This window comes from Panulirus ornatus, chromosome 41 (assembly GCF_036320965.1).
Source record: "Panulirus ornatus isolate Po-2019 chromosome 41, ASM3632096v1, whole genome shotgun sequence".
NCBI classification, from domain to species: Eukaryota; Metazoa; Arthropoda; class Malacostraca; order Decapoda; family Palinuridae; genus Panulirus; species Panulirus ornatus.
Window position 1 is genome coordinate 4,319,942 of NC_092264.1, and position 15,883 is coordinate 4,335,824.

General features: G+C 43.2%; 1 protein-coding gene across 1 annotated transcript in view; it reads left to right on the plus strand.

Moving 5' to 3' along the window:
* Window positions 1-1,317, plus strand: part of LOC139761628 (uncharacterized) — a 208,360-nt gene extending 207,043 nt beyond the window's left edge. The window contains exon 25 of the mRNA XM_071685904.1: window positions 1,216-1,317. Coding sequence (XP_071542005.1) covers window positions 1,216-1,255 — 40 coding nt within the window. The 3' untranslated portion in view covers window positions 1,256-1,317. The remainder of the gene's footprint in view (window positions 1-1,215) is intronic.
* Window positions 1,318-15,883: the final 14,566 nt, after the last annotated feature.

Sequence of the window (15,883 nt, forward strand, 5' to 3'; positions counted from 1 at the left end):
TACCTATGACCTGGCACATTTTAAAAGACAGGTCTTTCGTGTCCTTAAAAACTCATAGATACTTTCCCTGGTCTTTTCTTTTTTCTGTTTCATAATTCTCTCTCTACTTAAATTAAGGCAAGGCCTTGATGTGAACTTTTGCCCATGAATGAAGCCTTCAACATATAAAAAAGCAACATATTACTTAGAAACTTTTACATCTGTCTAAGTTTTTTGAGGGTTGACGTGAAAGACTTAGACCAGAGAGGGGTCTCCAGTTACGCTAGGGGAGGAGAAGGGTCACGGATTCGTATGCAGGGAGCGAACGTGATTTACGAACGTTATTTCTTGTTTCTGTTTGACACCCATGATCCCGGGGATATCCCTAATATGCTTTCGCTCCCAGCCCGTGCACCTGCATGTTGATGAAGGGTTTTAAGTAGGCAGTACGTGAAGGCGCATACCGTCAGGCCCAAAGTGAGAATGAATGTGTTCTCAGTGTACGTAATATCTCATCGAGTTTTGATAAGATTTCTGGAACTCATCAAGAAGAATAATTGTGATGTGGTGATCTTTCGAAAGACATCAGGAGTCCATGAGGCATGCGCAGAGATTTTGAAAATATTCATGTTATTCTGTGCATGGATTTCCTCCAATACGGTTTTTATGTGTTTATATTTTTCACGGGTGTTTCAGTACTATACACCAAGCTAACCTGGAAGATTGGTACATGTGTATTTTCTCTTCGTTCTCAATAATAGGTAATGCTAAATTTACCTTCTTTGTGATGTGGTCATATACAATATAATTTTTAGTATGGAGGAACCTCTCTAACTCAAACCTAGTAATGTTTATTTTGGTTTTTCCTCATTTAACTGTTCAGAAGATTTTTATTACTTGTATGAAAAATTTGAGGAATAATTTGTTTCATACAGAGTATACCATTTTTATTTGAGATCGTATTTTTCTGTACCTTTAATATTGGTCTAGGTTATGTATTTCCAGTAAAGGTAATGGACGAAAATATGTGCAGTCGTGGATATGTATCATTTCGAATTAACCCTGGGAAAAATTACTCGTTCTTTCACCCGAAACTCGGTACTTCATCATGACTTATCTCACTCCATAAATATATTCTTATCTCACTGCATAAATATTTTCTTATCCAACTCCATAACATTTTCATGGGGAGTAAAGTTGATAGTGTAGATCCATCTCCACTTGTTACTTCTGCAGATACTTGTGTTGGGTCCAGTTCTCCTGCTTGCACTCATGATGCTTACGGATCACCTCCAAGTACTCCTGCTGCGTCACCAGGTCTCCATGCGCTGCTGCTTCGTCCAGATCTTTCTGCAGGTACTTGTACTGCCTCTTGCAGTCCTCATACAGTACTGCTACTGGTTCCAGATCTTCTGTAGGTACTCTTACGGCCTCTTCCAGTTCTCCCTCGGCACTGCTACTGTGTCCAGTTTGGCGAGTACTCACTCCCACCATGTGCGTTAATGCCTGTAGTTTCTTTCGCAGTTTTCACTGGACTTTTCAAGCTTTCTCAAGCTTTCTCTTTGGTGGTGAGCCTCTTCCTTGTCCTTTACTGTTGAGACCTTAAGCTGCGAACAGGTTAGGGCAGTCAAGTGAGTCCACGGGTTAGACTGGAATCATGATCCGATCCCAGTTAAGTTTGATTTTGAATAACAGGTCATGTGAGGTCAAAGGTTAATTGTGATCATAAGGCGTTTCTCAGCAGGTTAAAGTTCAGTGATGAGCAGGCCCGCCTAGTTTGCAGCTCTGGGTGGATTATCAATGCTAATGCGATTATAAAAGCAGGAGGAAGTGAAACTCCCCAATTAATCCAGCCTAACTTTACAAGCAACGTTATCAAAACATTATGGTCATAATTTCATCTTATGGTGTATCAGTTTTATCTACACTGTAATTTCTATCGCTTTTCTTTTGTTATGCAGAACTCGACGTCTAAACACACGATTGCCACGATTTTATTCCAGTGGTCTTCTCCGAAAAGCTGCTGTTCCTGGATTTTCATCTTCATGGAAATGAGCAAGTGAGGCAGAGTTACTGCCATGCCTCCCATACTATCTCCCTTCCGTTGGTAAGAATATATATACTGTGATGTTCTTATAAGTAGAAATGAAATCTCGAGTTAAGGCACATAGTTAGTACACATCTGTATAGGCTCACTGAAGCTCCCTCTCCCCTCTCATTCTCATCCTTTCCCTTATTGTGACCCATTGCCTGCCTCCGCACATCTCACTCTTACAGTTCCATAACTGTGAATAATGCCTTAATGTGACACACCCCTCACTGTGGCCCCGTTTGCCACTGTTCAAAAACCACAAGTCCAATCACATCCTTTATTCTCCTCCACTGTGAGTGTGTGTGGCTCCCCCTACCACACAATCTCCACGACCACAACCCTTAGCTGTACCATCGCTCTCCCTGAACAACTCACTCGCACTCCCTCCTCCTTCTTTCCCCTGCAAAACATAATGGCAACAGCGTCTGGCTGTTCTGATAAGACAAGAGCAAAGGCCCTCATCCAATAAGGACGGTGAAGAAAGCGGCCCAAAGCGTTGAATATTTTAAGGGATTTACAGTAAATTCACGGGACACATTCTTCCTCGTGTGTTCCTTTATCCTGCAGACCCCTAAAAGTTGAAGGACAGAATGTCTACGAGCATCTGTGGTGAAGGCTTGGGGTCACTTTGCTCTGCAAGACGTAATCATAGACAGAGACGGGACACATACAGGCTGGGAAAAAACACCTATGGTGTTCCTAGTTTAATAAAGATCGAGGCGAACGCCTTTCGATCTGCAGCATCTGTCTCCGAGGACGCAAAAGGACACAGACATAATGTTGGCTGACGGCGTGGAACCCTTAATACCCTTACCAACGACCGGATATAAAACCTGCTCTTGTGCGACTGGCCAGAGAGGCCCGGAAAGGCCATAACAGTACAGCGATGACAGATGGTTAACCGATGGAAAAGTGGACCTTTTTGCTTCGCGTGGTTTGATCTTGTCTTGTCCAAGCCAATATCATGTCCCCACAGCTGGCGAGGATAGCGCCAGGGTAATTAACCTTAATTGGATCGCAGGACAGTCCTCTTCATTTATGTGGCAGTTTGATGGCTTCAATGAGTCTGTGGCCAGTTTTCTTTACAACGTGCACATTGGCTATTAGTCCTCAGGGGCTAGCACCGCGTCGGACCCGTATGAGTTCGAATCCTGGGCGTGGTAGTTCGCCTACACCCGATCTAGGTGTTCATCCTGCCCTTGTGGCTGGTCGATAAATGTATACCTGGCTTACGCTGGTATGTGTGTGTGTGTGTGGTGTGTGTGTGTAATAATACACTGAAGTAAAGAAATGTTGAATACATATGAGGTTAAGAGAAGAGGGCAACACGAATGTAAAACTGTCTCCCTATAACACACAAATAGTAATAACGTGTACACACACACACACACACACACACACACACACACACACACACACACACACACAAAGGCAAGTAAAATCCCCTTGTCTTTGATATGCAACATGATCCGTCCCTCAGTGGCTTAACTGAAGCCTTTAATCCTCTTAAACCTTGGTCGAGACTACGTATGCTTTATGTGTCAACATTCGTCATGAATTATGCAGGAGATTTCTTACCCGTTATCACAGAGTAATGGTCCGTTAACTCGAGTAAATATGGAGAAAGTTTACGTCAGGAGCATCTGTTACGAATTTGTATGAACAGACTGGTGTGCTGAGAGAGAGAGAGAGAGAGAGAGAGAGAGAGAGAGAGAGAGAGAGAGAGAGAGAGAGAGAGAGAGAGAGAGGTACAGCCTTGCATGTTGAGAACGAGGTAAAGCCAGCTGTGTTGAGAGCTAGCTATTAGTGCGGTCCATTTAGGTATCTGGTTATAGATCCCATGACATGGTGACCTTAGGTGACTCTTACTGCTCCTTGATGACCGTGGACGACTCTTACAGCTCCGTAGACTCTGTGGACGACTCTTGCAGCTCCTTGATGACCGTGGACGACTCGCACAGTTCCGTAGAGACTGTGGACGACTCATACAGCTCCTTGATGACCGTGGACGACTCTTACAGCTCCGTAGAGGCTGTGGACGACTCTTACAGCTCGTTGATGACCGTGGACGACTCTGCTTGCTTCGTGGTGACCACGGGCGACAGTTCCAACTCCTTGATGACCATATACAACTCTGCATCCTGCAGCGCCAGGATCCTCACTCTCGACCACCAAAGGAGGAAATTGTAGGACGTGAAGATCGTAGATAAAAAGGCACTGGAGGGTGCATATCCTCCTCCAGTGCCTTAACTGATCTGTCGATTCTAAGGAGCAGGATTCCTTCTGTGTAAACATCACTTTGTCTTGATATCTTTACGATCGTCTTTAGATAGAGTATCTCAACTAACCTCAGCACAATCAACACATCTATAGATCCGCACTGCACGTTGCTGTTCCCATAGGGGTTTATGTAGTGTATGATATACTAACAGGTACACTCAACCATTCAGATTTGCCACAGTTCAGGCCTCTTTGTTATTAATCCATCTTCTCTTCGGGTACCCTTTAGACAGACGAAGACAGGCAGCATTAACTGACGCTGAGGATCGCCGTTGAGATAATCCTTCAGTAGGATTTTATAGGATTCCCAAATTGATTACACCTAATCCTTTCTTAGAGAGCAGGAGGATGGGTGTTTGAGTCATCAAAGAACTGTAACAATTTTGTATAAACCCGATCATTTCTGGAAGTTATATTGTTGTTTTTTATAACCTTTTTTCTTCTGGGGATTTCACAACCATGTACAGCAATCCTTTCTTCCATAACTCTTGCCATTGTGGACTTGTAAGATTTACAAGGTTGTAATTTGTTTGTATTTTTTGGCAATCCTCACTCAGGTGTGTTTGTTTACTTTTTTCGTTCAGATGCTGTGAGCCATGTGGATGACTGAGCTGTACGTTCTCTGAACTGCTCCGAGTTCTGTGAGTATTCAAGGTTTTGCTCAATTTTTCATCCTATATATGAAGATTTTTTTCATTTTTATCTTAGTTGAAAATGTTGGATGTCAGGGAAAAGAATTATTGAATTTCAATTTTTTTTTATACTGTGCAGATTCAGTTTACAAATTTGATATACGAGCTATTTCACCACTCTGGTGTATTTTGGGTTTTCTGTTGTGATCAGATATATAGCCTGGTGTGCCTTTTTACTTTTTTTTCGTAAGACATACATCATTTCTTGGCTCGGCTTCTACGTTTTTGATCACTTCACTCACGTCTACGATGTACTCGTATCTTCTATCCGCATTCTCTTTGTAGTTTCTTTCATAAGCTTTAAAAAGAAAATGCTTAGCTCGTTTGAACGTTTTAAATTTTTCATACATTAATTTCTACTTTTTAGCTTTGTTTAGAGGCGGAGGTAGAGGGAGTGGTGTGGGGGAGGGGAGGGTGGGTGTTTCCGCTAAGCTTTACCGGGGATAATGGGGTGGTGGAAGGAGAAGCAAGAAAGAGAGAATAAAAAAACGTCTACGGTGTAGTGTTGGTGAGGATGAACACATGGAGCGAGACGGATGTCTCTCATGGGGTTTTGAGGTTGGACCACTTGAGGGACGAGACACCGTCCATCGGCTACCCAGTGGAGGACTGCAGAGCGAAGCAGAGCCACTGGGAGATGAGCCGCCGGCCTGAGTCTCCTCGCATCGACCTCATGAGGCGAAGCGGATTAATAATGGTCATCATATTAGGATTGCTGGGGGACGCCACGCGAATCACCAGGGATTACAGCGTACCACAGGGGGTCAGAGCGTATCACTGGAGGGCATGGAAGACCATTGCGAAGCCAAAACGGGCCGACTGCACAAATTACGGAAAAGACCACTTGGGCATGATGGTTCTAACTAGTGACATAGTACAACATCGTGGTTAACTGCCAGTGGTACTAAAGGCTCAACACACTGTGAACTGGAACGGCAGTGCGCTTACGAAACGAGGTGAACGCTGATGGACAGACTGTCCCAGTAACAGGAATGAACCGGACCATTTGGAATGATATGAGAGTAACAGGAATGAACCGGACCATTTGGAATGATATGGACCACTAGAGAGCTAAGGTGAACCCATGCGAGGCATGAGGGACAACTAGAGGTACAGTGGAATGCACAAGAGAGAGAGAGAGAAAGTGGAACACACCGGGAAAAGCTTACTCAGTGTAGTGGTCAGAATCGCTGGTATTATTGAACCAGCGGGCCGAGGTACGAATCTTGGCCCGGGAAAGAGGCGTGCAATTAAACAAGTTGTTCATCTCCCTCTGTAACGTTGGTCGATGCCCGATAAATGGAAACTTAGTGTAAGATGGGATATATATATATATATATATATATATATATATATATATATATATATATATATATATATATATATATATATATATATATACCATCTTGCCTGTGATGGGTTTTTTGACTGCCAGTATTATTATGTGACAATTTTCTGGCCGTATCAGAATTGATAAATTCCTACCCATTGCATATATAAAAAAAAACCTTGTGCAAAAAGTTTTAAATGTGACAGTTTGAATTCAGTCTCTTACGTTTCATGGTCTTAGATTTCTATCTAATGTCCCTCGTGAATGACCACTCACTATAGATATGATATTTTAGAATAAGTAGTCTCGAGCTAAATTTACGCTTTGAAATAGATAAAACAGGAGGTGGCGGGCGTCTTTGGCTTTTAAGAGACCTCGTCTCGGATGTCTGCAGGAGACGTGACATCATATTCTCTTGAAATATGTTCGTGTCTGGAATTCCTTCAATGTTTGCGGTAAATATTGCGCGAAAGTTAGGCTCTTTGGAGACAGTCTGTGACGCGCTGTTGTGGTCACCGGCTGGAATATATATATATATATATATATATATATATATATATATATATATATATATATATATATATATATATTTCCTATGAGTTCACATCATCAGGGAAGACACAAGAGAGAAATATAAGTCAGTTGATATATATATATATATATATATATATATATATATATATATATATATTGAGGGCGACAGTGGATCTGTTTGTGTGAGGGGGATGTTCCCCAGGGCTCAAGCCACTTGTGTTGCCTCTTGACGCTGGGTGAGAGAGCCGTGCATGGCAGGCCAGCCACCGGCCTGTGTTGTGGGAGGAGGAGGAGGAGGAGGAGGCAAATACGATGTTCTGACCTGGGGGAGTGTGGGGTGGGGGAAACTGTTGCCTCAGGGGCCGGCGTTGCCTCAGGGGCGTCGGGGAAGGAGCAAAGAGGGGGTGTGTGGGGCTATTTTGAGGATGGGGGGGAAAGGAGGGAGGTGCTTTGTGGAGAGAGAGAGAGAGAGAGAGAGAGAGAGAGAGAGAGAGAGAGAGAGAGAGAGAGAGAGAGAGATTGTGGCTGGCTGTTTGCCCCGTCGGTGTAGCCGCCTCGGGGGAAATGATGTCATGTGGTGAAAATTAATTTTATGTTTTAACAATTGCCAAGTGTTGAGATTTGAATTTGAATTTTATGATAACTGCAACTAACAAAGAATGTCCAGGCATGAAGGAAGTGCCTTGAATACATGAAAATGATTTATATAAAAAGATTTTCAGAGAGTGATGGTAGATCATTAAGAATATGAAATAATGACAAAAAATGATCTAAATCGAAGGCAGAGCCTTAGATATATGACAAGGAATGTCCATGTATGAAGGAAAAGCTTCAAATATATGAAAATAACGTAACTAAGAACGTCCCAAGGGGAAGGTAACTTGGCTACGACTTTCGAAAGGGCGAAGTAGAGTTTCAGGACAGATGAAAGGTATGTGATACGAGCGTTCATGTGGTGTGAATGTTGTTACCACATCTACCACACAGAGGTGAAGATGGACAAGATACTACAACGTGTTGAAACTACCAGGGTTTGGCTGTACCACACCCTCTCTCTCTCTCTCTCTCTCTCTCTCTCTCTCTCTCTCTCTCTCTCTCTCTCTCTCTCTCTCTCTGTTCTATATATTTGATTTCCTAAAGCTTCGTTTGTATTCCTTCCCATCGTTTTTCACAAAATTTCACCCTCTCTCTCTCTCCGAATTTTCCGTGAATATCCTGCCCTGACTTATGGGTCAAGATATCACTCGTTTAAAAGGGAAATATTTTTTTATTCTATACTTGGAGACGTCAGGGTGTGAGGTGGCGCTATATATTTCTCATAAAGCGTTTAAGGGTTGCGTTGAATAATGAAGGGGACAATTGTGAAGGGGAAAGACGAGCACAAGGAGGAGGTGAGCAACACCAGATAACGAGCACAAGGAGGAGGTGAGCAACACCAGATAACGTCCACAAGGAGGAGGTGAGCAACACCAGATAACGAGCACAAGGAGGAGGTGAGCAACACCAGATAACGAGCACAAGGAGGAGTAGAGCAACACCAGATAACGAGCACAAAGAGGAGGTGAGCAACACCAGATAACACAATAACGTGCACAATGTCATCAAAAGCTCTCGCGTGAAGCTAGTCGCTAGGTGTGACTTAAGTTCCTTGACTATGGAACCATTGAGCAAGTTGGTCTTCATTCTGAAACTGGTACTTCGCAGTGGAGTCTTTGCCCACTGATGAAAAAAAACGTTGGTGGATGAATTGCACTGTGAAAAGGTCGAATTATTAAGTGATTAAGAAGGAACTGGTAATTATCATATCTGACCGTTGCTGCGATCGTAAATTCACTAACTATCTCTCGCGTTCTGAGAGATCATACACGCATTTTCCTCTACCACAGTTGCTGCACGTGGTTGAAGCATCGGATATATAACTGGTTTAAAGAAAAGTGTGCTATGAAAAAAAAAAGGTTTTTTCTTTTTTCCTAGCACACCCACAGCTTCCAGCTGACCTTATGGTCCAGCTCAGCTCAGACGTAGCACAGCAGACTTTAATACGAGATGGTACTGAGCCGGACCGAGCTGTAGGGCTTAGCTTGGCCTGGTTCCTCTTCGTGACGCAGGGGTTAAGTGAGAGTGGTTCTCTCTGCCCCGGACGTCTTGTTGTCTCAAGCAGACACTGTACACACTCACTACATCGGCGCTGGTGTGTGTGTGTGTGTGTGCGTGGAGAGGGTGTGTATATTCTCTATTCACAGCTTGTCTCTCTCCCAGGGCCGGAGGGCGGGATTTGGCACAGATGAGTGGCCCTATTCTCAATGCATGCGTGCCTCTAGGCGTCTGGGTTTATAACGAAAGCAAGTGTTTTGTATATTTTACCAGCCTGACACACACACACACAGGCACACACAGACACACACACACACCCTCACACTACTACGCTCGTGGGACATGAGGAACTTCAGATTTTGGCTTGTAACAGCCTGTTGTTAAAGAGTACAACGCTCACCTTAGCAAAGTTCTTTTCTCGTGTGTTCCATAGCTGGAAATTTGGGGTTTGATTGCCTCTTCTAGACGGCTCTGAACCTCGAATTGTGTGCTTGATGAAGGATTTAGATTCTCTCTGATTAAGGTAAGAGATTTCGAATGGTCTCTGATCACTCAATATCTGATATTTCAACTCTCAGATATCCAGTATGAATTATGAGGTTTGACAGATTGACACTCAATGTTTCGCATCGTACCCATGTTTATATAATTTATTTGTGCATCTAAACAGGAGGCTAAGCTCATCTCTCTTTCCCTCATCGTATTTGCCATTCATGTTCCTTGTGGCTATCCCCAGCCCCAAGTGACTGGCCTTCTATCAGTCATATAAACTGATTAGTGTAATGTTGGCTCGAGGTCTTCAGTTAATGTGACTTGGTGGATGCACTCCACACCCTCGCACCGTCAACTCTCACGGAGGTTAAGTAGACTAGTGACAAGAGTCCCCTCAGTATTTATGTACGTTGGTGGGATATTAAGAGTTTTCAGGTATTTTTTTGGGATCGTTTTCCAGTCCTGTGAGGAGCTTTACGTCAGGCCTTGAATATAGAGGAGCCAATCTTCAAAGTGAGTAATGAGTAGTGGGGACGATGCTGTGAGAAATATCATGATTAGTGGTGGGAGTAGAATCTTTATATACCTATTGAAAGGAGATTCGACAGGCAATGGACAGCATAGCTTTTTCAGTTGTCTGTTGGGCATTTTTATAATGCTTTGTAAACAATCCTTAAAAACGTATTCAGGAAGATAGACTGACATAATACTTTGTGAGGCATATGATAATATATATATATATCAACGACGTCTTATCGTAATTTAGCATACAAGAGTCCTAATGATACGATATACCAATATCATCGTATTATAACACGTTAATGTCTGCGTGTCGTAACAGCATATCACCCACCTCGTATCAGAGAAGTATAACGAGATATAACCCGTCAAAATAACCTCATTGAATAAGCCAGTAGCTTCGTAGTAACTCCGGCTGTAATGATACCTCTTCAAAGGCACAGAGTGAATCATCATGGATAACTCACAGTTCAATGAGAAGTCATGAGGGAAGCAGCGCAGGAAGCTGGTGGCGAAGCAAGCAAAGTCACTGCGATTAACTGTATAACAAGAGCCAGCCTCCATCAGACCACACCACCACGCAGCGTCCACGACGTATTCGGTGTCGTGCATATGTGGGTGTGACACTGACGCAGAGTTCTCGTTTCCCGCCGGTGAAATATGTGTTGAAAAGTCCACAAAGGTTTTGTTTTGTGAGTGTGTAGGATTTGTTCGGTGGTCATGAGACAATTTTTGTTTTTATAGTGGGTGTGTATTTCTGTAAAATACGTACGGTTATATAGCGCAAAGGCTCACTCTTAAGGTTATATATAATGCCTAATTCTCGTATCGTCTCGTACAATCCAGATAACCGAATCGCACTGTTGAAGTACTTCCCTCTACACAAATCCTTCTCAACTTCTTTAACTGATAAAGTTCCCCTCATTTTAAGCAGTCAGTAAAGATGTTCATTGTCGTATCTTATGTTATCAGAGTCTTCAGATTTCCTGCTGTGTTCATGAAATGTGGATTGGTGCGTTGACACAGTACCTTTGCTAAGTTAGTAAGAATTAGATGGGTAATACTATCTCGGTGTGTGTGTGTGTGTGTGTGTGTGTGTGTGTGTGTGTGTGTGTGTTTCTGCTGTTGCAACGTAATATGGCATATCCGTCGTTAGGTTAAGTGAAATGTGGGTTCTTAAGGCCGAAGATTGTATCGTGTTAGTGAAATATGGGTTCAGCAATATACCTTCTTTTTCTATATGAACTTTGCATCTTTAGGCCCAGTTACCCCTTTATATTATCTGTTAAATGTAGTTTGTTGAGTCCGCAGGTGTTTTTGTTGAATGAAAATGTGAGCAGGGAAGTCTGCAGTTTTGTTATTTCAGTCAAACGAGGGTTGGTAGGTCGACATTTTTTTGTTTCGATGGAATGTGAGATGGTAAGGTCGTAAATTTTTTGGTGTTTGTAAGGTATATCATATTTTTTTCTCTCTCTTTTACTATACACTTACAATCTTGTTTACGTTTTGTGGAGACCAAAGAAAGTCCAAATTGTGAAACGAGACATTAGAAAGTTTCCAACTTGAGCCCAACTTAACCCATCTTCCTTCGCCCGTCAGTCACGGTTTTCTGGCTCATCATCGGTGATGACAGTGACTTAAATCACCTCATCGTTCGTGGGTGTAAAGCTCTGCCTCCACCACTAACACACGCCTATTAGTTACCCCGTCCCTGGCGTGACGCAAGCCTGTAATTCATTGGCTAACGGGGGGCATCCCAGGGCATCCTAAAAGGAACAGTATCTCCGATGCGAAAAATGTCGGAGCCTTAAGGTTTAGACGAGAGATTTTTGATATAAATTCCTTCAAGGATTTTCGCCTTACTTGAATAATAACGAGGAAACTCCACAACATCTGTCGCATGGCAGTATTCCATTATCCAACTTAGAAGAATATGCTTTTCCTTCAAAAATTAACGTGTTTTTTGGATGTATTAATTTCCTACACATTTACTCAAGCGATTTCCCTGCGTGAACAAAAAATAGTTCTGGATTTGTGATCAAGAGTTAACCTGTAACTGGTGTTCAAATATCATCCTCCACTCCTTCAGCCAAAGGATATTCGGGGATCATTCTGGTCGAGGAAATGTATTGAATTACTCACCAGTGTTTGTTGTTTCTCGTGCCAAGGTTGACCTTTTAGTCGAGGAATATGATTTCCCTCTGGGCTTTGTATTGACACCTCTTGAAGGTAATTGTGTTTTTACATCCGTCAAAGTGTGATGGCGTCTATCTGGGATATTGGTTTACGGTGCGTTTTCACTGGGGGTTCAGTTGTCTTTCTGGTTTATGTGTTGTGTTATACCACTACTCGAGAGCTGTATTGTGCCATGGGCCGTGGGGAAATGTTGTGCAACTGGCGAGCGCCTTTGTTGTATTGTTGGTCAAGGATTGTGGTTTAATGCTGGAGAGTTAATGAGCTGTATTGCTGATGAAGCAGTGCCTTGTTCTAGTGAGCCAAGAGTCTTATATGTCCTATTGTGGTTTTTTTTCCTACAAAAGCTCATTGATTTTCACTAAGGTGTAAGTAAGGAAGGTGTAAAAGGGGATAACTGAATGATAGCTCACTCCGTAAGAAAGAAATTGATGGTCCACTGTGAAATAGCGTACATATGAGATGGGTTTATTCTCTTCGCATTGGGCGGGGGGAATATGACTGAATTGTAAATGTGGTCCTGTGAGACGTTTTCTGTTGGGGCGGCTCGCGTCAGAAATAAGTTCAGAGAAGAATATCGACAGCTTGAACTGGATACTGACACAGGCAAGAACTCTTTGCCCACCGCTTGATGACAATAGTCATTACACGAGGGTTTATTTTCATTCTCTCCCGGTTATTTCTCTCTCTCTCTCTCTCTCTCTCTCTCTCTCTCTCTCTCTCTCTCTCTCTCTCTCTCTCTCTCTCTCTCTCTCTCACACACGTAAGGCTCACGGGTCATTTTTCATAGCTTTAAATTTCCTCTTCTCATATTCACCTCCCCTTCCTGACTGGTTGACAAATTATATCTGTCCGCCACCTAACGAGAAGCGTATTAGGAGGGGGACATCAACAGCTTGGGATTGCAGGAATAGCGAGAGACCTACTCCATCCCGGCCATGATGCTGAGTCCATGACCAGATGGTTGCATACAGCATATCGTGATCATCATGACTCTCACACACTGCCACTCATGCTGACCTAAGGTGGTGTCCCAGGGACCAAAGACCAATATCAAAGTAACCTTTTTTTATTACGTTAGTTTATCTCTAACATTGTTACTGTGGCCAAAATATATTGCGTTAGTTGAAGTTATTTTAGAAGATATTGTGTAATGTACTGGTAGTTATTATTTTAGATATTTCTTTTATGAAACGTGTTAGTTTTGAACACTAGTGTGTCTGGGGATAGGAGAGAAAGAATATCACCCATAATTACGTATGGATGGGGAACAAAAGAAGATTCAAGCGAGGATTTTCCGTTTCCTCTAAGACTCAATTCCCAACGCTACCAAGCCAAGGCAGGAAGAGGCGAAAACTCATCAAGAAAGAAAAAAATGGGAGATAAACACATCCTTGTCAGAGGGAGAAGGTCTTGACGACACGAGACAAATAGGAGAAGACATCCGTCAGACGCTGACGTGGGGTGGCCCCGACCCGCCTCCTCCTCCTCCTCCTCCACCCTGACCCCGAGACCTGGACGGGCAGCCCAACTTTAGCCACCCACAGTCAGGGAATAGTGCCGACACCCCGTTGGTCCACAGTCATCCTAAACATTAAAGCAGACCTGATGTTTCTCCGATGGTTGGCAGGGAGGAGGTGCGTGCCTCCGACAACCATCGCCGAGGAGCAGGAGGAGGACCTGCTGCTCCTCCTCCTCCTTTTTCTCCCCTCCAGATCGCGGAGTCACGTCTGTCTGTCTTTTTTTTTTATCCGTCTGTTTGTCGACTTAATAATCCTGCCGTGACACCGATCATCGAGGTGCTCCCCAGCAGGTAACAAGTCTCGTATATCTGTCTGTCTGTCTGTCTTTCTGGTACTCTTTCCGTCTGTCTGTCTGTCGACTGAACAAGCCACTTCATCTGTTGCCACGAAGAAGGTCTTGCACATGCCATATGATCGCTAAGTTTTTAAAGTCCGATTCAAATGGTAACGAGACCTTGGCCTTCAAAATGTGTTTTGGCCTTGAAATACTCGAAAGTACCTTCTGTCGGATAAACGCTTCGTATTATTCAACATTTCTCGTCCTGGAGGCAACCTGAGCGAGTGTTCAGAAGCAAAGGTCTTACAGAATGCTAGTGAAGAGATGAATGATAAGAGAGACGGTTTATTTTGCTGTTTCAAATGAATGTATTACGCTTGAATGTAAGAACAGATACTTGTTTCAAATTTAGTAACAGAACCATAAGATGGACATGGGTGCAGGTTGGTATCACTAAAAAGACAACGAAGAAGAAGAAGAGGAGGAGGAGGAAAAAGAAGACGAAGAACAAGAAATATTAAAGACCAAATATTTGTTTTATATCTAGAAAGAGAACTAGAACATGGACAGAGAGTTCAGTTTGTCGCGAGATTATGAAAGAGATGTTGAAGAGAACTCATCACCAGAGCTGCTAGACGATCACGGCGCGTGATGGACGTAACGAGGATTTAATAACATTATAGCTGGTCGTTGAGGGGTCGGTATGACATCTTGGATGCGGTTTTAACATAAAACCCTGACTTAATAAGAGGTTCAACACAATGCTATAATCCCCTTGTGTTTGATGTATAGAGAATTATACAGAGGCGAAGACGGGGTTGAAAAAAAGCTATGGACAGGATGGAAAGAGAGGGTTTTTTGTGTTGTTGCGTAAGACAGGGAAAAAAAAATGTTGTGAGGTTACGGTCAATATCTGGTGGTGGGGTCTTAAAACAATATGAGAGCGAGAGAGAGTGGGGGGGGGGGGGGATTATGGTGTTGGGTCAGGTCGTGGAGAGACGAGGAAAAAAGACAGGTTGTTGAAACAAAAGACTCGAACAAAGACGTCACCCCGTGTTATCAGGAGAGGCTTTGGAAACGCCAGCCATGGCTGTGTATGAGAGGGAAGCTGGAATAGGACAGCCGGGTATATTCCAGGGCACCTTGTTTCAAGGGGTTCCTGCCAGCCTAGGCTGCGCCACACTCAGGAGCGGGGAAAGATGGACTCCTTTTGAAACAAGAAGTTCTTTGACGAGACATGTACGGCTGAACCAGAAGGTAGTCATACGTTACATGATGATATCTCTTATATCAGTGATCACTTTCAACTTCGTTTTCCCTTTCCCATGAAGTTATGTCTCGACCATAGACAATACAGTATCAAGATTTCACAGTCACTGTATCATTCGTCTCACAGCTGAGGTTCCCTGTACAAAGTCCATACTACATTGCTGGTACAACGGTCGGATGTGTATACTTTACGCCGATAATTAAGGTTACCTATTAACCCGCAGAAAACTCCAGACGCTCTGACATCCACTTTCTGTCCAAATTACACGCACTGTTCTCTACAATCACCTCATTACACAGAGGACTAATTCTCTCTCTCTCTCTCTCTCTCTCTCTCTCTCTCTCTCTCTCTCTCTCTCTCTCTCTCTCTCTCTCTTCTCTCTCTCTCATTCTCATTTCGGGGACTCCTGTGTTTAAAGCCACCAATTTAGCCTAAAGAGGACCGCCCAAACCATCACTTTTCTGTACTTAACACACTCTAATGACCGTACATAGACGCTAAGGAGTAGGGTGTGTTCTCATACGGTGTGACAGCGTAAAGTTATTCCAAGACTATACACTTATACCATCTCATATGTGACACATCGCAACTACACTGGCACATACACT